Consider the following 24,781-nt stretch of genomic DNA (forward strand, 5'->3'; position numbering starts at 1 on the left):
TATACAAAGCCCTTGACTGCCGTGAAACATCCCTCCGGGCACAGTTGGGTCTCCAGTTTCTTGGGTCGCACATTCCTGACAAAGAGGATAGCCGTGCCCCCTTTTTTGGTCCCATTAGAAGCCAGATATTGGAGCAGGAAATTTCTATTGTGGAGGCGTGTGAAATCTGAGGGCAGCAAACGTGTTTCTTGTAAGAAGACCATTGAGCCTTCCATATCCTGGAGCCGTTTCAGTGCTAATTTCCATTTGAAGGGGGGGTTCAGGCCTTTAATGTTCAGCGAGATGAAATTTAATTTCTGATGTGGTAGGGGTACCCCTGGGGCGTCGGCAATCCGCGATTGCAGGCCCGGGCCAGGTGTGACTCAGTCGCCATCTAGGTCTTTTGTCCTCCTGCTTTCATAGTGCAACCAGGGTTTTAACTTGAGCTTCCAACGTGAAGCCATAACAGTAAACTTATAGGAAGTCGACCCTTCTCTGTCGGCATTTCCCTTAGCCAACTGGGCTCAAACTGTCTGTAAAACTGTTTGTACTTCTCTCCAAGGGTTTTCAGGTGACATCCCCCATTGTAGGAGAATTGAAGCGCAGTTGGGAACAGCCAACGGTACCTGATGTTTTGGTCCCGAAGGAACAGTGTCAAGGGTCTCAAAGCCCTTAGCTTCTGCATTGTTACCACCGCTAGATCTTGGAAGATCTGGAGGGGGGCTCCATGGAAGGCTCATTCGTCTCGGGAGCGCCCAATTGCCCTGATCGCCTCTTTTGTTGTGTAGAAGTGGATCCGGGTGATTACATCCGTAGCTTTGGATTCCTGGAAATTAAGCCAAGGTGGAACAGACGCTGATGTGAAATCCAACCTGGATCACTCTTCTTTGGTGGCAGCCTGTCCTCTGATATGGCAGAGATCTCTGGTGTAGTGGGGGGGAGCAAAGTGACCACTCTTCGTTCGGTACTGCGTCTCACCGCACCCTACTAGACCTCCAAAGTCATTCCCTCTGCATGTCAGTAGGGGGGTAGGGGGAGTGAGGAAGTGGCTTACAGACTGGGTTCCTAGGTCTGCCTATACCGATCCAATTGGGAGCCAAGGCTGATGATTGTGCCGGTTGTCAAATTTGTTGCAGTGCAGAAATGTGCTGATGTCAGGGCGATGTTGCAGATATTGGAATATGGTGGTAGTAGTCCCCAGGAGGAAGTTGTTCTAGTCCGGGGGTGGGGCCAGTTAAAGTGAGCCCTTCTTATATGCAGGGAACAGTAGTGTGGCGAGGTGCCGGGTCTGCAAGGTGGTTATGAGCTGTCAGCCCCCTCTGCTTGTCACGTTTAGGAGCTGGGGTCCGTGCCTCCACGTGGCGCAGGACCTCAGGGAGGAGCTCCCTGGTCCTGTGTAGCTGTATAGAGCCTAGATCGCGGTACCGTTCGTGCCACCAATGTTAGGGCCCCGCTTTTGCATGGAGGAGGAAATCATGGAGGTGGACCCAGCTTCCGCGTCACCAGGTGGAGCTGCGGTTATGTAGCGTCTGCGGCGGGCACATCGCTCTGGAGCTTGTGAAGTTTGCCGGGGCAGCTACGATGGGAGCAGCCATTCAGTGGGGTGCCTTGCTGGAGCCGGGGGCCACCACATAACGAATAGCTGCGCAATGGCGTGCCAAGTGTTGAGTGTCCGGGCGGCACTGGATCCCGCTCCTTATTGCACCCGGGAGCTAGGATACCTCTTTCTGGGTGGTGAGGGGCCGCAGGAAGTAACTTCTTATGTCTGAGCCGGCGGATGGAGGCTCGCGGTAGTATGTAGCTGGCGGTCCGATATACGGTATGGACACTGTCCTGGGGTCGGGAAAGCTGGTGGAGCTCCGGAGACTAGATCTAGGGTCTCCTCTGGTCCAGGTAGCCAAGTTTGGGGTGGGAGATTCCCCTCCCCCCAGCGCCACAAAGTCCACCCTGCCATCTTTGTGGGCTCTGGGTGTGAGCACTGCAAATGCCGGCAGTGGACAGGGGCAGCGAAGGAGCGTTAAAGGCTCAAAACGCTGTGAGCTGTGCCTCTGCCATTCCGGTCATCGTGGATGAGATCATCTGCCAGAAGAGTGATAGGAAAATGCATTTTTTCATGTTTCCATCGCAGGCTTCATGCAGAGGCCATTAAAGGAGCAGCCTCATCGGTGGCGCTCCAGGCCACAATGCCACCCCCGACCCCCCATTACTCCTTTTATTACTTTTTTGCTCTATACCTCTTTCTTTTGCTCTCTTCATTTCAGCTATTAAATATATTTCTCTTTCCATGTGTCGCTTTTTTCCTTTCCATTGCTCTTTATTGCTCTCTCACTCATTGTCTTTTGCCCTTTCACACTCTTTAGCTTTGTTTCTCTTTCTTTCACATGCTCCTTTGTCCATTGCTATTTCTTTCTTTGTGTCGCTGATTCTCTGACTATCTCTTGTATCCTTTCACAAACAATAAAGATAAAGAAGAGCATTTGAAAGAAAGAGAGCAAGCAAAAGTGTTGAAAAGAAAAAGCAAAAAAAGAGTAGAGTGTTAAAAGACTAAAAGAAATAGCAACACAAAGCAAATGTATGAGCCACAGAGTGAAAAACAAAAACAGAAAGGAAGAGCTAAAGAGATAAAGAGAGCATGAAATAGTGAAGTAAGGAGAAAACAGCAAAAGAGAAAGGTCAGCACTTTGAAGACATGTGTGATCCTTTTTAGTTATCTTGTATATATATGGGATACATAGTCGTAAGTATCAGGCGTGATGTTACTTTAAACAATTGTTTCACTTTAGGTCAGTAAATGTATCCTTCATCTTTATACAGGTTTAAGGCTATTGTAAAGAAAACCAAATGCACTGGACACAATTATTCTCTTCTTGAATCAATTTGCAAGCCTTTTCTGAGGACAGCAGATTATTTAAAAACGTGTTAACAATTTTGAGGGGACAATAGCGATTATTTTACTGTTTTTATACAGAAAGTAACACGTTATTTATTCTTATGCTGGTCTTTGATGCCACAAAGATGTAATTCCTGCTGCACTTATGCTTGTATTTCTACCATGTCTATGCTCCAACTGCTTTTTGCCAAAAGTGTCCTATGTTAACCTTCCCACTTATTGTTCAAAAAGGAAAGGCAAAAACTATATAGCAGGTGGTAAACTCAATCAGGGTTCGGAAAGGCATCCAAGGTAACCACCAAAGAAGAGCAGACATGTCATCAACCTTTGCTGCACCCTTGATAAGGTGTGCACCAGTAGTGTAAAAAGGTTCAAACTCTCTTAAACTACTACCTTTTTCATTGAAAAGATAAAACCCTTGGTGAGTTAATTTAAATCTTCTTAAATACAGTACTATAACTAATAACAGCATCCTGTGTCTAACGGGACACCACCTGACTTATCTGACCTGCCCTCCAGACCCCTTGCTTTTATAGATCACAGGTCACTAGACTAGAGAAGATTCCAGAATATCACAGCTAGGACTTGCGGCACATTTATGCCGCCTCTTATCAAAACAATAACCCTATTAATTAATTTCTAGTCCTTCATCAATGTTCAGTACGAGTTACAAGAAAATAAAAAGATATTGGTTTACAATACAAACTGGGTGTGCAGGGGCCGAGAGTGTTCCACAAGTGTGTGGACATCTGTTTTGCTAGTTGACCACACAATCTAGTGTCAGGGCTGTTTTTCTCCCTTGCACCCCACTATATACTAGTAAGAAAGAAAGAATAGAAACATAAGGTGTGCTCCTATAAACTTAGAAATGAGGCTCAGTACCAGTTACAACACAATATGCCGCCTTCCGGTGGGGGCCTGGCCTGGTGCTCATTCAGTAAGGCTGTGCTTCATTTGAGCTCAGACCAGAGATCCTTTCATTGATCCTGATCACAGTGTTTTTTGTCAATCTATGGGCATATTCATTGATCCCTGCTTAGATCACGCAGTCAGCGTGTAGCTGGCTCGATTCCCCGAACGAAGACTGCCACTGGACGCCACGGAAATGCCTATACCGAGACTCAGGCGAAGAGACTTAAGATGACGGCCGGCATGTTTTAGCGGAGCCGGGAGAAAGTTTGCCTGACATCTGACCTGACTGCAGTAGCTGCAGAAGATAGGGAGAAGCCCCAACCGAGCCAGACTAGAGCTGCGGACAACACGAGCATGCCTACGGCCCCGCTGCGGTGATACGAGCCGCCACGGTAAGTGGGCTGTGGCAGGCTGATAGAGGAAGGAAGAAGGTGGCTGGGTACCCTGACCATGGAACAGCGGACTGGAATGCTGAGGTACAGGACATGTGGTGGGAGTCATATCCTCCCCTGGTAGGCATTGTTACATGCCGGTGCCTTTTTGTGCCTGCCTTCACCCAAAGTATACCATTGAGGGACACTTGCTGTGGCAAGCGCAGGGTGCAGCCCGTAATATTGCAGCAACTGAATACATCACGATAGAGCACACGACGGCTCCCTTCTGCCCGAATACTTACTTTGACACTAAAATCTTCAGACACTGCCCCTGTTAATACTTGTTCTCCCTCAACAATCAGGCACCAGATGAGCCTTGGGCAGTACAGTATGCACTGTGAAGTAAATAGGGATGTTGCATGTGCAGACCTCTGAGCAACCAACCCCTCACCCATACTTGTGCACTATTTAAGGGGCTGTGACTATGACACCGCTTGTGGCACCTGGACACATCGAATCAGATAGACGAAGACTGGAGCACGCTTTTAGCAGTGAGATTGGGCTGTGCATGAGAACGACCTGAAGCTAGCACACGATTTGAACACCGCTGCGACAGCCCACATTGAGCACTTCCACCAACACCACTTGAATATACGACTACTGTCTCCTAGCAAGAACAAGCACAAGGGCACTATTATGGATTCTTTTGTTGGCCTGGGGAATCTCAGTTGCCGCACCCAGCAATAGGAGCAGCGCAGGGAAGAGTCCATATACCCCAACCTGACCCACAAGAAGATAAAGTGCTTGCGGCTATAGCTGCCTTACGGTCCTAAAAGGAACACAGAATCGAGGAGGTGAAGGTGGATGTCCAACTACTCCGCCAAGATGTGAGATTACTCGCTGAATAAGTGACAACTACGGAATCAATTTTGAAAGACACTGTCACCACTACAGATGACCTGATCACTCGGATGAAATCCTTGGAATCCAGAAATCGCATCCTCGAACAGAGAGCTGAAGACGACGAGGGCCGCTCTCACCGAAACAATGTCAGGTTACCGAGTGTTCCAGAAGGTACTGAAGGCAGAGACCCAACGACTTATGTTGAGAATGTGTTCTTCCAGGAGGTGGGCCCTGGAAAACTGTCACATGGTTTTTCTGTCGAGCAGGCCCATCGGTCCCTACAGAAGAGACCTCTGCCAAGATCACGCCCTCGCACAGTACTTGTTAAAATACTGAATTTTAGGGACCGGGAAGTGCTCCTACAATTTTCTAGAGAAAGGGGAAAGATACAAAGGGATAAATCCAACATCGCCATCTACCTGTATTATACCCCTCTAGTACAGGAACAGAGAAACAGATTTGTTTCAGTCAAAGTGAGGCTACGGCAGAAAGGGATCAAATGCATGGTTATATATCCAGCCAGACAAAGTGTTGTACGGCGGAAAGTCGCTTTTTTTTCAAAGTCCAGAAGCTGTGTCCATGTGGATGGAACATAATAATAATATAGAGGCTCAGGATAACACTCCGGATCAAGACGGGGACGGGGGGCGCCTGCGGCTTCCCAGGGATGGACGTCAATAAACATTGAATCTCGCTATCACACAATGACTACTGGATGAGACTGAGGGGCAATTTGCTGGATTATATGTTGCTCTCAATGACGTCTGAATGGACCAAGTACCGAATTACAGAACAGCACAGAACAGCACTGTGGAAATTGTCGCTACCTGGTCCGAACGGGCGACAACATCCACTGGGGGACGACCGGACTACCCTGATCCATATGGATCGTCGACACAATCCTGTTGTCGACCTATTGAACTGGTGGCTGAGAATGTCACTAGCTTCGTTGGGCACCGGTTTGTCCGAACGTGATAGACCTGTTGGACACTGTTTGCACCTTATGTTCAGGGGATTGTTGTTTATGTTTTGTTTAATATACCCAAATTGCGCAATGATGCTCGCTTTGTTCCTTATAACTTGCGCAGAGACTTGGGCCAGGCAAAGTCTCCTACCACATCATAAATTGAGCAGCATTGCATGTGCCAAATACAGAAGTGAAATGGCCATGTGTGTTCTGTTCTGCTGTAGGTGGGATATGCTTGCGTTGTCAGATACTATGGCCATATAATGACAACACTAATAGGTCATGACGCAAATTAAACTTTTGACATGGAATGTGAGGCGTCTTGGTATTTATATTCGCTGAAACAAGGTTAAGTCATATCTCCAGCGCAAAAAGATATATATAGCCCTCCTCCAGGAAACCCACTTGACGGCTGAGGAACAAGAAACAGCGGTAAACTGTTGGTGTGGGACCGTGTATGGTGCCCCATACTCTAGATTTGTCAGAGAGGTGCTTATATGGATCGCTGATGCTCTTCCATTTCGGTTATTGAACTTGGATACAGATGTGGGAGGCTGATACATAATTCTGTGGGGCTACCTTGGCAGTAAAGAACTATCCATTGGGAACTTTTCCCCAACCATACGATACCAACATACATATAGACACTATGCACACACATTGCCTTACAACGGGACATATAGGGAGGGGACTTCAATTGTGTACGAGATATGGTACTGGATAGATCCACATCTCCCAGGAGTGGCCAGTCCCCAGCAACTGCAGCATTGAACACAACGATTGCTGACATAGATCTAGTAGATGTCTGGAGGGAATTTCAGCCTGCGGTCAGAGTATTCATTGCCACATAAATTGTATACCAGGATAGACTACGTCTTTGCTGGATCTGTTCAGCTATTTGAATTTGTTGGTGCTGATTATATGGGTCGCACAATATCTGAGCACTCCCTATTGATAGTATCATGGGACACCTCGAACCTCCATCCCAGCATGCGCATGCCCGCGGATGCGTTATTGGATTCTGCCTTTAGAGAACAACTTTGTGTCATGCAGAGTTCTTTTTTGAAAGAGAACATTGGTAGTGTGAGTAGCTTAGGAACCATTTGGGAAACTTTGTAATTTGTAACCAGGGGTAAGATCATTGCTGGAGCGGGCGCATCCGAAGAAAGTTGAGGGGGGGTACTGTAGATCCTTGAAGCCAAAGTGAACGAACTAGAGAGGCTGTATTCTGGTGAGTTATCTTCAGAGGGAGAACTTGGGGAGATTAGATCTAAATGTTGAACTGCATGGGAGAGATCGTCAAGGTTTGACCACGCTACCCGGACGGCCGAACACACACTGAAGGAGATAAGTCTGGGAGATTATTAGCTTGGCTCTGTAGGAGGGAACACCCCGAATTACAGATCACGCTATAATATGATCAATACGGGTCCCCCTGGTGAGCACAGGCAGCAATAAATCAGATATATACTAACTATGATGCCAAACTGTACAGCCATGACACACAAATACCTCTGAAGAAATTTCTGAAGTCTTTACAGCAATCCAACTTCCAAAGCTCAATATTAGCCAGCGAGATCACTTAGACCAGGCTTTCACATTACAGGAGTTGGGCGAAGCGATAACTTCTTTTGCTTCAGGCAAGACACCATTTATATAAAATTTACCAATCTACCCTGGCTCCAAAGCTCTTAAAAGTCTTTGAAGAAGCCTTTGTCACTGGTTCACTCCTGAGCACTATGCGAGAAACTTTGGTGGTCACCATTTTCAAACCTGGAAAGCGTGCTGAAGTATGCGACACATATTGCCCTCTGGCTATGTTAAACTACAACGTAAAGCTGCTTACTACCATGCTGGCCGCACATCTCCGTCGGTGCATTGATTGATTGATTGATTGATTATTTATATAGCGCCTATACACAATCAATGTGTTTCAAAGCGCTTCAAGGCAAGGGGGGGCAAGTGAAAATACCTTGTCATGGCAATTACACAGCTTTTGTTGAGCCAGGTCTCACAGCTGCATGAGTCTTCAACTTCAATCCCTCTCTAGTCAGAGCATACTGAGAATGCTGGAAACTTTGACTTTGAAAAATGGATGGTGGCTACAGGTCTCTATATGGTAGGATCGTATGTCTAAGCCAAATACGTATTCGTACAAGATCAAACACCAAAGCAGAATGTCAAAGGGGAAAAGAGGAAAAACTCAAAACCAAGTCCAGGTTCTAGCTGAAGCACACTGAAGCCAAAGTTATATTTTTTAAATTTAATGAAATGAAGAGAAGAACAGATATGGGAGGAGATGCGATTTAGCATAGTTGCTGATCTTGGAACGTGAAACTCTTGAGTTCTAATACCGGCTTCAGAGTTTGCCTAAATAAATTGTATCTTTCTTGGCAAATCGCATTGGGCATAATTCACAAAGATTTGCATTAGAGCATATCAAGGGATGCCCTGAACATCTCAGATGTGCTCCAGCTACTACATAACTTATTCCCAAAGCCTAAACCGGAGCAAATTCTGTGCTGCCTGTAGCACATGTGAGTTGACCATGAGCAAATCTTTGTCAATCGCCTTTGCACATGAGCATCTCAGATAGGCTTGAGGAAGCTGCAGATTTTCTCCACTTGGGATTTGCTCCAGCCCAAATCTTTGTTAATCAGGCCCTCAATCTCCATGTGCTTTAAATTGTAAATACTCAAAATGATGTCTATAGAGTAAAATGTTTCATCTAATACTGTCCCAGTTACATGTTCTGTATAATCCTCAGTAACCCCTTGCATACTGGTTCATATAATCCAGCCATAACCAACTCCCCATCATGCATATTGAGCTATATTTGGAGTTAATCTTAATGCATTCTCTCACTCTATGAATGACCGCAATCCAGGAAGATTAAGCGGTTTGCACAGGACCACAAAGCATGTCTTTTAGGAACCTAAACATGAATTACAGACACCTCATTGGCACTCAATTCTAGAATACACTTTTTGCCATTTAGAATGGCTAAAAACAATAGACAACCTACACAATGGTTATTTTCATTAATGGTAATACATTCTGCACAAACTCACCGGATTGGGGACATCATATGCCACTCCCTTGCCAAAAACAGGTGTTGTCAACTTGGAGTAAACATCCTCTGCATTCAGATCTTCATTTTTACTGTTAAAGAGCAATGCAGCTGCATCACTACCCAGGAGGTAGGTAAACGTCTTTCCCACCATGGTGAAACTAAAAACCGGTCCATACTGGAACACAAAGGCAGAGCAGCTCAGTAAACAAATAGCAACAGTCTCCTTGAAAAGCATGTAAACAGACACTCGGATCATTTCACTTGAAGCGTCTGCCCAGTGAACTTCCTTTTTCACAATCCTTACTGTCACAGAGGAACTGATGGGTTCAATTCTATGTACAATTCTTGAACTAATTATGTATATTAGTCAAATTCCCAATAGGAGATGGTGAATGTTTAAAACGTGTATAGAATACATTAGAAAAAAAACAAAATGAAAAGTAAAAATCGTTTCTTAAAACACTAGAAAAATAAATCATAATGCAAACTATAGAGTGATTTTATGATTGTATGTTTTCTTTTTTCAAGATTATTAATTTTACATTATGTACAGCCTATATTTTGCATACCACATTTACAGGAATTACCATTTAATGTCACTGTCAAAGAGGGAGTGAAATTGTAAAAGATATACATTTGAGGAAAATAATGAAATACTGGAGAAACTGTTAATGTGTGTGCGCCTTAAATATGCTGACAACGAGCATTTAAGTTTTAAAAATGGGTGAATGATGATAGGCTGGGTATGCAAAAATCACAGAATTAAAATAAAGTTAACAATGCGTTTAGGGTTGTCTTAAAAACAAAAAAAACAATAATTACTAATAAGCAATTCCATGGCAAACCAACTACCACGTCACTGGGACATAGTTATGTGCCCTCCAACACCAGTACATTAAAGTTAAGGAATTGTTTTCAGAGAAACTTGGTGAGAAAAGCGCACAAATGATCAGGGCCCATCCTTTCTTGAGTAATAGTTGGAACAGGATGAGTCATTTTAAAGTGGGACGAATGTTAAAAGAAGAAACAGGCTTCTCTCAGCACTTTATGCATATTACATAATATAATCAGAAAGGGCCTTACTTCTTCTGATTCACTACGCAGGTATACAATACTGTACTCTTGGTCCATTAGCCCAAGCTGTCTCTGGAACTTTTCTATTAACAAAGGTTAACAGCTAGGTACAATTGTTCTTCAATGTTCCCGTCATTTTTGCCAATTTCAGATTGACAAGAACAATCCCAATGCCTCATCCCACGAGTCACTATTAAAACGAGACAATACAAATGCAACTGCCCAGCCCTCCTTGATTCTTCTGCTTCCCTGATGAAGCCCATCCAGACCTTAACAGAGAAGCAAAATCTGATCAGGTTGAGAGGCAGGCAAGTGGACTCACTTCGCAGGTTCAACCCTGAACATTGATCGGGTTTGGTTTCAAGTTAGAGGGGAAACCTCATTCAACTCAAAAAAGTTAATTTCATGGTAAATGTGTGTCAAACTACCAGATCTCGCAGAAAGGGCAACCATTCACAGCCCGCTTTGAATCCCTTACTAATACCTACATTGCCCAAACATGCAGCAAATATAATTTGAATACTGTAGGAATAACATTCACTGTAAATCCTTAAACCCACTACTGAGATCAATGTCAAATACTATACCTGACAAAAATGAATAGATGCCTTTACAAATATCAACTTGATGTTTAATCCTCTGGCTTCCTATTACCTGATGTAAGCCATACTTCCTCTTATACCTGCTTTCAATGCACATGTGCGCCTTCACACGCTCCTTTTCTTTCCTTCAAATTTCTCTTTCTTATAAGTTCAATGTAATACAAAAAAACAACTTACATGAGACGGTTTCGAACAACAGACAGTCAGGACTCTGTATCCCCCTGCCCCTCCTCCCTCATAACTTCCCCAACTGTACCCCCTTCCCTCCCCAAATCCACCCCCTATCCCCTCAGTACTGAATTCTCGCTGCTATAGCCATATCTTTATTCCCTTCAGTAAGAAACAATAGTACAAAGTAAACGTTTGCTTCCACACAGGCGTATTGTCCTTATCAGTGCGCCATTGGTCTATGACCTAGCCGCATTTATTTCCTGCATGGGGTCTGGGCTTCTCAAACCTCGGCATTGGTCACTGCAGGGTTTGCCCTAGGCCTCACATGTTTATCAATGAATTCTCTCCACCCAATTTCAAGGGCGCCTGATAACCATGGAGCACTGCAGTTATTCAATCCATATTGTATATATTCAAAGCCACATTGGTCCATTCCTTCCTGTCTGGGGGGAGAGCACTTTTCCACTTCATGGTTAAACAAGCCCTAGCTGCTAAGAGCTGGTAAGAGGACATTTTCAGCAGCCTGACATAATCTCCCTCCAGATCAAACTGGACCAGCATCAGCGACTTGGCCCGGGCAAGCCCGTCAATCTCCTTAATCCAACCAAGGACTTCATCCCACTAGAATTGCACTCTGGGGCATCCCCACCACATATGTCAGTAATTGGCCATAGCGCTGCACACTTGCCAACATAATGTGCATATTTTCTGAAACATTTTGGAGAGTCTAACTGGGTCATAGTGCCACCGGTGAAGGAGCTTGATGGCATGCAATTTGTATTGACAGGAGGTTGAAGTCCTTGAAACACCCCTATACATTCTGTCCCACAGTAGGCATTTTCTTTCTGACCCTTGGAAGATATCCACCCCATCAGATTGATCCTCCAGGTACCTGAAGGCAGCTTTGGCATAAAATACTTTTGCAGCAGCTCTTCCATGCAAAACGGTTATTTCTAAAGGAGGCTACATAGAGATCTAAGTAGTCACATTTTAGGTATCGCAAGAGCACATGGGAGACGTTCTGATGAGGAGGCCACTTAAAAGCAGAGGAAGACGTACCAGGAGACCCTGTGCTGTCTATTTTGAAGAATTATTGAAACCATTGTGGATATGCTTCTTGTATCCCTACAAGTTGATTTAACAATATTGGATAATAAATGGGGGTTAGTCGTTGTAGAGAGGTCAATCTGGGTTTTCGTGACCGGGAGCCTGCAGCATCAGCAGCACCAGTAAACAGTTCCCAATCCAGGCATCCTGTATCTGTTCCCATATTCGACAATGGGCAGATGAAAAGCATATAGACTGATCATCACAGATGCCAGCGCATGAAGTGGTTATCCAATTGTTTTACGCAGTATTATTTTCTTTAAATATTGTAGCGCTTCAACATTACCTGTAGTTCAATACAAATTCCTGGCCAAGAAAAAGTAATTTTAAAAAAACATATTTTTCAGCCTAACACACAGAATAATATTTTATTTATACACGACAGATAAAACATCTCACCTTTTCATAGGCGTTTTCAAGAAATTCAATAGGACTTTTTCCAAAAGCTACTGCGTGTCCAAGGAAAGGGATAGAGGAGAAAATGAAAGGTGGATGCTTCTGGAAGAAAAAAAAAAATAAAGGGTAAAAAATGTTTAATGAAGTACAAAAATACTGCATTTACTCAAAATAACAGACAACATTGACTATGCAGACAAACAAAGACAGATAAGACTGGACCCTCCAATCCTTTTCTACAGTAAGTACAAGAAGACCCTACTCTTCAAAGACCAATCCACTCAACCCTACTTCTACCCTTTAGAGTTCCCGCCCCATCCCCTGCTACCCACAACATATCCTATGTTATCGCTGCACCCTATTTTTAACGCCCTGTGTGCATGTCCTATGTGCAGTGCTCCGTTTCTCAGCTTGGTCTGCGCTTTATAAATCCCATCCAACCACACATACAAAGGTTATGTGGATAATCACTGAAATCAAATGAGCTACAGGGGCTTTGGTGTGTGTTGTGCCATTTCTGGAAGGACCACATTTCACACACAAAGCTATCAAATAGCATGAGAGACACCTGTCCACTGTTTGCGTAACATCTAGGCAATGAAGATGAGAGAATCTTCCTCCAGAGAGGACTCAGAGAGAAAGAAGGCAAATAATCTCCTGTTCCACGTGGAAAGACGACACCACCTTCGCAATAAAGTCAGTAAAGGATCAATGGATCATCCTACTATTGTTAAAAATCCTCCAGTAGGAAGGGTTACGTACGGGCAATGCTAGTATCACCAGTGCCCGCATGCTGGTGTGGTTGATTGCCCAGAGCGGATTCGGTGTGTCTAGACCGGGTGGAGGGCTAACAGGGATTAGGGCCGGGGCGGGCTTTCGGATGCATGACAGTCTCCTACATTCCTGTATTGAGCGCTCTGCTAAGTAGACCGGGTGCTGGCAGTGAAAGGGTGGCAGCAATTGAGGTGGCCTAGTTGGCAGTGGAAGGAAGGACCTTGGATCCTGCAGGCAAGCAGCGACATAAAAGGAGGAGGGGTTTCCCTATGACTGGGAATTGATTGGGCACACAGAGGCAGCATCAAGCACACATCTCTGGTGCAGGAGGTGGAGGGGTGACACTGCAACTATTTATGTGCTAGGTATCACAGGGGGTGCTGCCGGGCATATGAGGTGACTGACTTGTGAAGGCAGCCAGGAGGCTGTATAAAGCAAGGGGCAGAAGAGGGCCAGGCTCAACGGTGGTCTCTGGAAGCGACATCTATACGCACAGGGCACGGTCAGAAAACACCAGTGACTCCCAGGCAGACTAAGATGGAGGCAACGGCCCGTAAGAGGACGGGACGGCAGTACCACCAGATACACAGGGGGTAGGGGGGGCAATGATGGAGCCTCGCAGGGGCAGATGGGAAATTACTGGGGCCAATATCAGCTCCGAGAGCCACAATGAAAGCAAAGATAGATTAAGTGAAGATAGAGGTGGGGCTGCTACGACAGGATGTGTGCTCCCTGGACGAGCACAGCAGAAGCAAAGGTGGAAGAAGCCACGGAAGTCACAAAAACATTCAGAACTAAGATCCAGGACCTGAACTCAAAAGTGAGAGCATTGGAGGACAGAGCGGAAGCTGTTGAAGGCAGGGTCAGACTGAATACTGTTAGGATGCTCTGCCTTCCGGAAGGAGAGGAGGGCAAAGACCTTACGGTATATGTCGGAAATCTGCTAGCACAGGAGCTCCGTCGCATTGCAAGGATACTGATTTCTAAGGAAAGAAGATCCTTGCTTTCTCACGTGAGGGTGGAAATCAAGAGAGCATCCGCAACATTGGTAACATACCCGGACTATACAATGCGAGTGCAGAGACGTAGGGGACTTTTGGTCCCGCCGAAAGAGAGGCTCAGGCAGCAGGGCCAGAAATATATGCTATTGTACCCGGCAAAGCTGATGGTGCTGCACTATGGAAAAGCACATTTCTTTGTCGGTCTGGAAGATGTGCACCAGTAGATGCATATCAACAAAATGGTGGCTACGGGGGACAACAGTGACAAGGAACACTGAAGGCCTACTGTATTAGAGGCATGGTAGACCCTAAGGTGGAGACGGGAACGCTGTGGGACATTTCGTTAGGATGGGATGAGAGATATTTGCTGAGAGCTCGAGAGGGCGATATGGGACTATGGGATTACAACTTGGAACCGATATGGGACTATGGGATTACAACTTGGAACCGACTGGAGGGAGCTTGCCCCCCACCCACGCCCCTCCCTCAAGGATACATTAGTGTTTCAGACACCTTATTTAGGTGTCCAACTGTCAAGTACCACTGGGTCTCGGTGGGACAAATGACAGGAAGGCTTCAATCGTATAGTATGGTACTGATGGGCCGACTAGTTATAGATTTGTGATTAAAGTGTTAATGTTAGTGGGCAACTTGCGAGCATGTCCGGGGAATGAGTTGGAGGGGTTAAGTGGCAGCACCAATGATTCACAGTGCCACCGGGAGTGGAGGGCTGTGGGCTTTGAAGAGGTGAGAGACAGAACACACTGCGGGCTATGATAACTGAGATTGCTGATGAATGTAGAGAACTGTGGCGGTCACAGGAAGAGATAAATGGAACCTTTCGAAGGTTTTATGAGAACCTCTACAGTGTTGATGGGGCAGTGGATGGGAACGAAATAGAAGAAGCATTGTCCCAAATAAACATACCCAGATTGGAGATGGAACAGCAGGATGCTTTGGCAGTGACACACATGATAGAGGAATTGAGGGAGTTGATTCTTGCTTTGCCCACCAGGAAGACACTGGGCAGTGATAGCTGGGCTGCAGAATTTTATAGACAATTCTTGGGGGAACTGGCTCCATAGCTGTTACAGACATTAGAAGAAGAGTATGAGCGGGGCAGGCTGCCGCCAAGTATGAGGGAGTCTATCATTATCTCGGTGTTAAAACAGGGCACAGCAAAGCAAGAAATGTGAATCGTATAGACCACTGTCAATGGTTAACCAGGATTGTAAAATCCTCACTGCTCTCCTTGAGGAGAGGCTGAAAAAGGCGATTGGTGCGTTAACACACCACGACAAGACAGGTTATGTCCCAGGCACATCCACCTCATGGAACCTGAGAAGATTACATATGGTCATTGAGAGGACGAGACTCTGAGACTCTGGGAGGACAACTGCGCTGGTATCTCGCTGAACGTCTTTAAGGCGTTCAACTCAGGTGGGACTGGCTCTATGCCACGCTGGAACGCTTTGAGGTAGGTGACAGGCTCATTAGGTGGGTTAAGCTGATATATACAAGACAGACAGTGCGGGTTAAGACGGGCAAGCACATATCTAAGGAATGGGATATACAGAGGGGCATGAAGCAAGGGTACCTGCTGTCTCCCATGCTTTACCTATTGGCACTTGAACCTCTAGCAGCGTTATTGAGAAAGGAATTTAGAGAAGCAGGGCTGATGGTAGATGGGATGAATCACGTCATCTCGCTGTACACAGATGACATGCTCTTGTATGGCCAGAACCCTGAGGACAATTTGGCTTATATGCTTTTTGTCCTCGACAATATTTCTGTGCTATCTGGGATAACAGTTAGCAGAGACAAATCCTGCATGTTTCTGCTGGCGTTTAAAAATTGGTAAGGCAGGCGCTCTGTTGCCAGTCATTAGCTTCTCCTCCAAACGCACATTTTCATGACTCCATCAATCTTCAGATTGGGAGTTGTTTCCAGTCACCTGCCAGTAAAATCAAGTGCGAAAAATACAAGTACCAGAATCCTCAGAGTCAATTAACTTGCCACACCTGAAAAAGAAATGAAGACTCGCCTGAAACAGCAAAGAAACTCAGCCTCCCTGAAGATTGATGGAGTCATGAAAACGTGCGTTTGGAGGAGAAGCTAATGACTGGTAACAGAGCGCCTGCCTTACCAATTTTTAAACAATGTTTCTGCTGGCGGAATAGACCAGCCCAGATGAAGAGAGACTGCCAGATATAGGGCTGGAATGGGCGACAAGGACGTTCCGTTATCTGGTTGTGTATATATGCCATTACGTAAAGCTGTCGAATTAGTTAAATACGGTCAGAGCGAGGGAGGGTATTGAACTTTCATTAGGTTTTTTGAAACAGCTGCCTCTTTTGGTGATGGGGCGGGTTGCACTTGTTAAGATGGTGGTCCTCCCTCGCCTACTATTCCATTTCTTAAATGTGCCTCTCCGCTGTCCTTCTTTAAAGAGCAGAATGCTACACTTAGGGGGTTTGTATGGGGTACCTGAGGCGCCGACTTGCTCTAAGCACGTTATGTTGGGATTACTCGCAGGGTGGGGTAAGCCTACCACAAATGGAGTTGTATTTATTTGATGGGACAGTTGTAGGTCGCAGAGCTGCTGGGCTTGGCAGAACCCTACTCTCAGAATATACCCTTTGCAGCCAATTATGGTGTAGATGTGACCTCAGGGTCATCGGGGACCAGTGGGGAGGCATGTGGGTGGTAGTTTGGCAGGGACTTAATGCTTTTGGAAATGCAAGCTATAGTGTAACGGCGACAGTGCATACAAAGCAGTTTTTAACATACAGTAGACTGATTCGTCAAGCTCGGAATAGGTGGCAGGGTTTCCCGGATGCACTGGAAGAGGATGCAACACTTGGATTACTATATGACACTTCAGAGGGGCAACACTGGGTTTCCACCTATATGAGAGATTACTATCTGGATGGCAGCCGGGGGTATGGAGTGTTACATCTAAATAGGAGGCAGATCTACTGTGACTGTTTCCGAAGCCAAATGGGTCCATACCAAACAAAGACCAGGACACTGGATCTCGCATGCATACTGGCAAAGAGAGGCCTGCAGGTAGACTGTTGGTGGAACGATTTGAGGCGCTAAGCCACGGCTGAGTCGGTGGTATGGTATAGGCAGCTGCAAAGGGGGTTGACGGAAGGGAGCAATAATGTGGTAGCCTAAATTGAAGAGCTAGGTTGTTCGTGGAATACTACAAAAACACAGGAGGATGCTACTTTTGGATTGGATTCCCATACGGTCTCAACTCTCGTACCTCCTTGTCATATTCAGGGGAGAGCAAGAGGGAAAGGCGGCAGCATAAAAATGAAAGCAATGAGAAAAACAGGTGAAGGAGATCCATGCCCACTCTTAGCAGGTTTATGGCTAGAGGGGATGGTAGAGTGATGAAATCCTCAGATTTGAATACAGCTAGCTTCCCGAGACATGAGGTCTAGAGGAAAAGGCATCAGGAGAGCCATTTTGTCCATGGGACAGTCCCTGCCCGCTTTACTGGCCCTCACTTTTCTAGATGGGGGAAGAAGGGGCAAGCTTGTACTTGAGGAAGCATTTGACTTTCTTCTCTGAGTCCATAATGCCAGGTTAGTAAGCACTACACCCGCATTCCCCATTGAAACAGAGAGCTCTATCACCAAAACCAGTGCAGTTAAATCCAACCTGAATGGACCGTGTCCTCCAGAAGGTGGTTTTCAGCCTGGCCACCCTTTGTCTCCAACATCAACGTGGTGTCACCTATTTGGAAAGTTTGCCCACAAAATTTGGCAGTCCTGCCATTTCCGAATTCTGGCTAAAAATGCAGAGATTAGATTAGTCATTGATTTCAAGAGAAGAGATCAGGTCTCAGCGACTAAGGATCGGCTTCATTGACTGCCTGTTGTCACCAAGCTTCTATTTAAAGTGGTGTATGTTTGGAGCTTGCAGGCAGGTTGCAAGAAAGGCCCTTAGTGGCATTTACTCGTGTTATTATTCCACGAAGTAATTATGAACTGAGCTGCGTCACACGGTGGTGGAAGAGACTCCTTCTTGGTGTTTGTAATTGAAATCTTTGGGTCTCTTGTCTATTGTACGCAAAGTGTCAATGCGCTCATATAAAGTTTTTTAAATGGCAACGATGCTTATTTTTTGAGAATGGTAAAGCGCAATTCATCAGAGTGCTTTCAGAATGGCCAGTTTCCCACTACTTGCACTTTTTTAAAGCTGTAATTTGTGCAGGAGAGATCTGTGTGCAATATGAAGCCACAAGTTAAAACCGTGATAGTGTCTCCCTGTCCTTTCGTGATTGATAAATTGGGTAATATGAAACTGATTATTATTAGCACCGATCATTAATGACCTCCTCTCAGCCAATAAGAATGCAGTGAATAACTGCTGGTCTTGGCTACATTTGTGTATGTAGCCATAAATATAATAATTAAATATACTGACAGGGAAAGAGCAGAAAGCATTTATCTGCCTGCAAGAAGCAATGCAGAGACCGAGACATCTTCTAGTGAAGTTTCTCAAATTTCCAGTTAAAGAATTGATTCTGTGGCAGGCTCGCAAAAAATGAGACATTGCATGGGGTGGCAATATGATTATGGTTTTTGGTGATCTGAGCAAAGATGTCTTGGAAAAGAGGCGTGCATTTAATGTGACAAAATGTAAAGCTAAAGGCAAACATTTAAAATACCACATGATATATATCCTGCAATGTTTAGAGTGATCTTGGATGGGCAGATTCACTCTTGTGCAGACCACAAAAATGCAGGAGCTTTCCACTCAGATTTAGACTGTGAACCCATGGATGCAGCGTTCAGTGACCAGATGGATTTCCATGCAACTACAAGGAGGAAGATGTGAGATACAGTCACTCGTTGTGGATGAACATGTGCTTTTTTTCTTACTTAATTTTATTTCTCTTTTTTCCGGCTTGGTGTAATTTGTAAAAAGTATTGATTTCCGCTACATTTACATTTCATTAACTGCCACGCACATACCCTTACCGTTAATACGGTTGTTTGTTTTGATTCGATTTGTCCTCGCTCTGGTGAACGAGGCCACCACTTGAAGCAATATATTATAGCTTTACAGACCTGCGGTGAGGGCCGTACTGGGTACTATGGGCCCTGAAGAACGAGTTAATGGCCAGAGCGAAGCAAGGGCCTTTAATGAGGTGTGAGGGACCATAATGCCCGGTACGGCCCAAGCTGCAGGTCTATAAAGCTATTAGAACACCCTCAGTGTTTAAAGTACAATAAATGAGACATTTTTAATTGAAGTACAAAAAATTGCAAAATGGTAAATAAATGTCTGCAACATTTATTTACCATTTTGCAATTTCTTGTACTTCAATTAAACATGTCTCTTTTTTTAATAGGGTGGTGGACGGTGATTGGGTGGAAGGATTATGCCATTAAAGAGGAATCAGCTGTGGGTATGACTGCCCCACTGGTCTAATTAAGGTAATTTCGTGTTTTCCCCCACTACAGAAATGTAAGCTTCCAATTATTGCACACTAACATGCAGTTACAAAACATTTGCAAGCAGCATTTGCATATACACTAATTTAGCAGGCTATCAACTTACATTTGTGTGCCCTTCTCTTCCATTAGCCTTTCCATGCACCAATGAACATGAGGGCAAGGTTCCCTGTGACTTCGTTGCCCGGAAAATAAGAGATATTTACAATCCACATTAAGCTAAAATGCAGCTTGTACACTTGTTGAAACGCTTTCCTTTCGACCTGAAAGCGGAAAACGTTTCTTTCGGCTTCCTTTCTGTGGGCGGGGCTACATGGCACACGTTGGTCTTCCAACGTGAAATTTGGTACGGAAAGGTAACTCTTTGCCCGATTTGCGGGCTGTAATCCATCTGCGGTGTATACCAATTTGTATGGACCGCAGATTGACCAATCAGGATTGTGAAACACCCGCTAGGGTGTTCTCATTAAAAAGAAAACAAAGAAGCATGCACCTTGCTACGTAAATGAATGTTATGTGCGTCATATTTGTTTACCTTCCCGGAGAAAGGAAGATAAGAGGCACTCGTATTCCACGTGAAGGAACGACCGCAAAGCTAAAGTGCGAGAGTGTCACATGAAATAGCTCTCAGATTTTCATGGCTGATAAAGTGGCTATGGCTTAAGGACAATTGTAGTAAGTACAAAAAAAATGTTTTGGACTGTCATGGTGGAGATATGAGCGGAGTGGTAAATGTGCAAGTGATTATGGACATGTCATGGTAACAGTATTTATCATAGGCACTGTTCTGCTGGATTGTCAGAGGATGTTTGTAATGGATAGGATATACTACCTGAGGTTAAATTATACCACAAAGTCTAGGGGAGTACGCATATTGATCCGTAAAGATATAAATGCAGTAGCTGAGAAGGTAGTTAGGGATGGAGAGGATAGAATATTGCTGGCTGAAATGTATTTTTATGGTTAACTTATTACCCTTTGTTCTGTATATGGACCTTGTACGCATGGGGGACAGTTTGTTTATGAATTGTCTGTATTATTACGGATTCACTGTACAGCTAAGACACATGCACTCCTTTCTCCCTTTAGATATTGTATCACAATACATGTTCATGAATAATCAGATAGACAAATATATTGCTGATGTTAATTGTTAAAGATGTAATGTCCATAGAACAGCCAGCACGTGTTTCAACCTATTCAAGGTACTCAGCAGGGCATTTCCATATTATTCCTTGATCAAATTGCCTTTGCATGGTTGAATCCAATTCTCACGGTCTCATTGGGCTGAAATTCTGCCTCACCGAATACCGGCTCACCCACAAGGGTTCTATGCAGTAATATAAATAGTGTATTACATAGGAACTATCACTGAGGCATGTTTGGGCATTTTAAGACTTGAATACACGACCCAAGTGACATTTGCCGATTATGGATTAACCAAAACAAGCCTGAATTTCAGACTAACAAAAGGGTATGCACACACCTGGGCCCCGTGCTTGCTGGGCCTAGAGACCCAAGCTTCTCCTCACTAATGAGACCCAATGAGGCTGAAACATGTCTGGGGATGCTTGTGGTCTCATGCAGAAGGGATGTGACCTCTAGCAGTTCGAGCTGGACTGCACCTTTGGGGGTGAGACCAAGCCTGTGATGGAAGCAAGGCTTTTTATGCATCATAACCACTATAATTAGTCAAACAGCCTTTCACACCATATGCCTTGTTCGCGTTATAGGCGGCTACCAGTTATATGCAAATCACTAAGATCTATTCGCTTTTCTCGAATGTTTCTTTTGTCAAATGTTTCTTTTGTCAAATGTCACTTTGACACATTATTTGCAGATTTGTCCACCTTTTTAAGCACAAAAAGTGTGGGGACCCCCCTGCACCCTCATCTTGCACCTCCCCCTCTTTATATACCATACCCCAACTTACAACATATTCCTTTATAGTTTTTTAAAAAAAGGTGGCATAAAAACAAAAACAAAATCAGCAAATTGCCATTCGCCAAACGTTATGTTTTCTTATGTTAAAGGTAGTCATACTGCGCACTGTCACCACCTGCCGTGTCCCTTGGTGCTCTTGAGGATCTGTAAAGCAAGAGGTAAGCGGGGTAAACGTTAATGGGACTGAGCGGGAGAAAGGAACAAGAGGGCTGTGAGGTGCTGTTGGCAGCTTCAGTTCGGTTTACATCGATCAATGTTCGGTCAGTAGGCATCATGTGCTGTTGGGCAAGGCTATGTGTTTGTTTTGCTGTTGTGGTGTAGTGAAGTGCGTGCAGTTTGTAGTGCTGTAGAGGTATGGCTGTGTTTAGTTCAGAGTTTGAGAGGTGTATGCAAAAGGATGTGTTTTTAGCGGCGGTTCCCTTTCTTACCCCATCCGTTTGACTCCCTGCCCCGTTACACATATTACTTCCCCTGTTATACATTGTGGTATGCACCAATTACCACTCCTATATTGTGTGTGGAGGTGTGGGTCGCCAACAGGGATATTCAGTGGTGGTACCCTCTCCGCTCACAGTTTTCATACCAGTTGCTGCCTAAATGCCTTCCCCTATCAAATCCTGATTTGCTGCAGCCATACCCACATAGGCCCACCCGAAGGAGAGGTCCTATTCTCTGTTCCGCTGGTGCTCCCTAAACTTTGTGGTCAATCAGGGTCTCCTTCCCATTTTGACGCCACTCTAGTTGCCTGCACTTTCCTCTGGTCTGGGCCACTCATCCTTTTTCAAAAGTGAGGAATACCAATCGCTCTTGGTCCTGCCACTGAAAGGAGCAGTGCAGTCACATTTCAAGCCTTGTGGTTTAGCTGGTTGAAAAGGAATACTCACATCGGTAGCAGGACTGAGAGGAAGGCTGCCCAGAACAAAGTCAGTGGTTACGACTGATTTGCAGCCTTCCCGTCCATCACATTTTTGTTTTAGATGTCTGTCTAAGTGGGAGAGTGCATGCTCTGCCGTGGATCCCTTGCTTGGTACAGCTAGGTAATCAGGTTGCACATTGCTGGTGAAGATCAGCAATTTCGAAACATGCTGGAGTTGATCATGCTCCTATGTAGAGGGAAAATGGCTGGCTGTGCTGATGCTGATGGGTTACGCAGACAATATTGTGTTGATGGACCTTACTCCGGCTGACCTTCAGGCCTCCTTGAATTGTCTGAAGACCTTTTCAGATGCCAACTCCTTGGTTATTATTATCAATAAGATCATGGTTATGGTCTTCACTCCCAGTCACTGTAAAACCAAACAAACGGGATGGAGTTGGGATGGGATCCCGTTGGAAGTGGTTTGTGAATATAAATACCTTGGAATTGTATTTGATCGTAACTTTTCCGGCTCCGCCAGATGTAACATCTAAAATTGAAAGGTGCACAGGTTACAGGGTGCTTGAAGAAACTGTCTTGCAAGGGCGGGAGTTATTCTGTGGGCATTCTGGTGGTATTCGGCTAAACTGCTTCCGATTCTCATGTATGGAGGGGAAAGTTGGGCTTTCACGAATATCAATGACCTATCTAAACTAGAGTGTTCACTCCTGAAGAAGTTGATTCGACTTCCGACACGCACACCAGTGGAAATGATCTACCTAGAATTAAGTATGTTTCCATGTGAGGCAAGAGCCCAGCTTTCTAGCCTTTATACCCACTGGAAACTGGCTAATGCTCCAATTGGCAGCTTAAACCGTCTCATTTTTGAAGAGGCACGGACCAAGGGCCCTTGCATGCCACATAGCAACCTGGTTAACATCATCTTTGCCTCTGCTAGATGGCACCCCATGTTCCACTAATGGGTAGCAGTGAATGATACAGATCAGGATAAGAAGGCACTGAAGATTTCAAATAGCAAAACAATTGCATATAATTGTGCTTGTTTTTACAAAGGACATCTTTTCGATATAATCTTAAAACACGATATGGCCCTGATGCACTTGCAGAGGTCCATTGCACTGCATCAATGTATAGTCCCTATTCGTTACTTGAGGGCAACGCGAACCCATTTGTGACAGCTGACCTGCCGAAGTATATGTACTGGTATATCGCAAACGCCAACCTAACCGATGTCGCCTTTTCCAAACAATTCACTTGATCCTCTGTAGGCATTAACATCATGCATTACCTTTCCACGGACTATCCCCATATGATATATGCCCTAATCATCAGTCTCATGGCACTCACCACACGGTCCTTGTCCTGTTGCAAGTGCCTGAATGCCAGCTTGGACAGGTAGGCCAGGGTGAGCAGGAAGGCGCAGGGCAGCAGCACGCGCGAGACCTGGCTGCTCCCCACCACCTGCTCCACGGCGCCCTCGATCAGCGAGCTGCCCGCCTCCAGTAGCAACAGCAGCATGGCGGGTTGTGGGGGCCGGTGGCGCCTTCCTCGGTCGGCGGGAGCTCTGTGGGGATCTCTGGTTGGCCGGGACGCCGAGAGTGATACAGACAGGGCCGCTATGCGGAGCGTGCTCGTGGGATGGCTGTGGGTGTTTAAGGCAAAGCCGCAGCTGGAAGGACGGTCCGTTGGATGACAGCTCCAGTCTTGCCTGTCACCGGCTTTTGGTACTTAGCGAAGGAGGGCAGGTGTGGGCGGGACGCAACTGCTAGGGGGCGGGTCTGTGCGGCTTTAGGGGTGTACACCTCTGCTAACACTCCCCCTGGTTCCACTGCCTGCCGCGCAACCATGCCTAGCTTCCAGGCTCTTATCAGTCGTTGAGGAGGCGGGGCGTAACAGCCTCACAACGAAAGGTGGGCCGTTCTGCCGCGCCGCACTGCAATTGGCCAACTCATCCTGAACCGATGTCTGCCTATATGACGTCACGAGCCGTGCACGCCAATGCTAGCCTTTGTGTGTCCGTGGCACGGTATGACGGGCAGTGTTAGAACTCAAACCCACTAGGGTACCTTTAGACAAGGTGGTCTTACTACCTACTACTTTTCATTGCTTCCTGGTTCGCACTGCAATAATTCGGAGCATAAGTTGAGTCCGTATTATTGAGGGGTTGGTGCTTAATTCAAGAGGGATAGGAAATCAAGCGGGTCCCTGTACAAGGGCCGTGACTAATCCCGTGCCTCCTTCGCATCAGGCTTTGAAACCCAGC

General features: G+C 45.5%; 1 protein-coding gene across 1 annotated transcript in view; it reads right to left on the bottom strand.

The window, feature by feature from the left end:
* Positions 1-24,453, bottom strand: part of CYP51A1 (cytochrome P450 family 51 subfamily A member 1) — a 131,696-nt gene extending 107,243 nt beyond the window's left edge. Inside the window, exons 1-3 of the mRNA XM_069648427.1 lie at positions 23,866-24,453; positions 12,452-12,550; positions 9,097-9,273 (exon numbers count right to left, since the gene is read on the bottom strand). Coding sequence (XP_069504528.1) covers positions 9,097-9,273; positions 12,452-12,550; positions 23,866-24,036 — 447 coding nt within the window. The 5' untranslated portion in view covers positions 24,037-24,453. The remainder of the gene's footprint in view (positions 1-9,096; positions 9,274-12,451; positions 12,551-23,865) is intronic.
* Between the last annotated feature and the right edge of the window lie 328 nt (positions 24,454-24,781).

Source organism: Ambystoma mexicanum, chromosome 2q, assembly GCF_040938575.1.
Source record: "Ambystoma mexicanum isolate Mex_15411 chromosome 2q, UKY_AmexF1_1, whole genome shotgun sequence".
Classification (NCBI taxonomy): Eukaryota; Metazoa; Chordata; class Amphibia; order Caudata; family Ambystomatidae; genus Ambystoma; species Ambystoma mexicanum.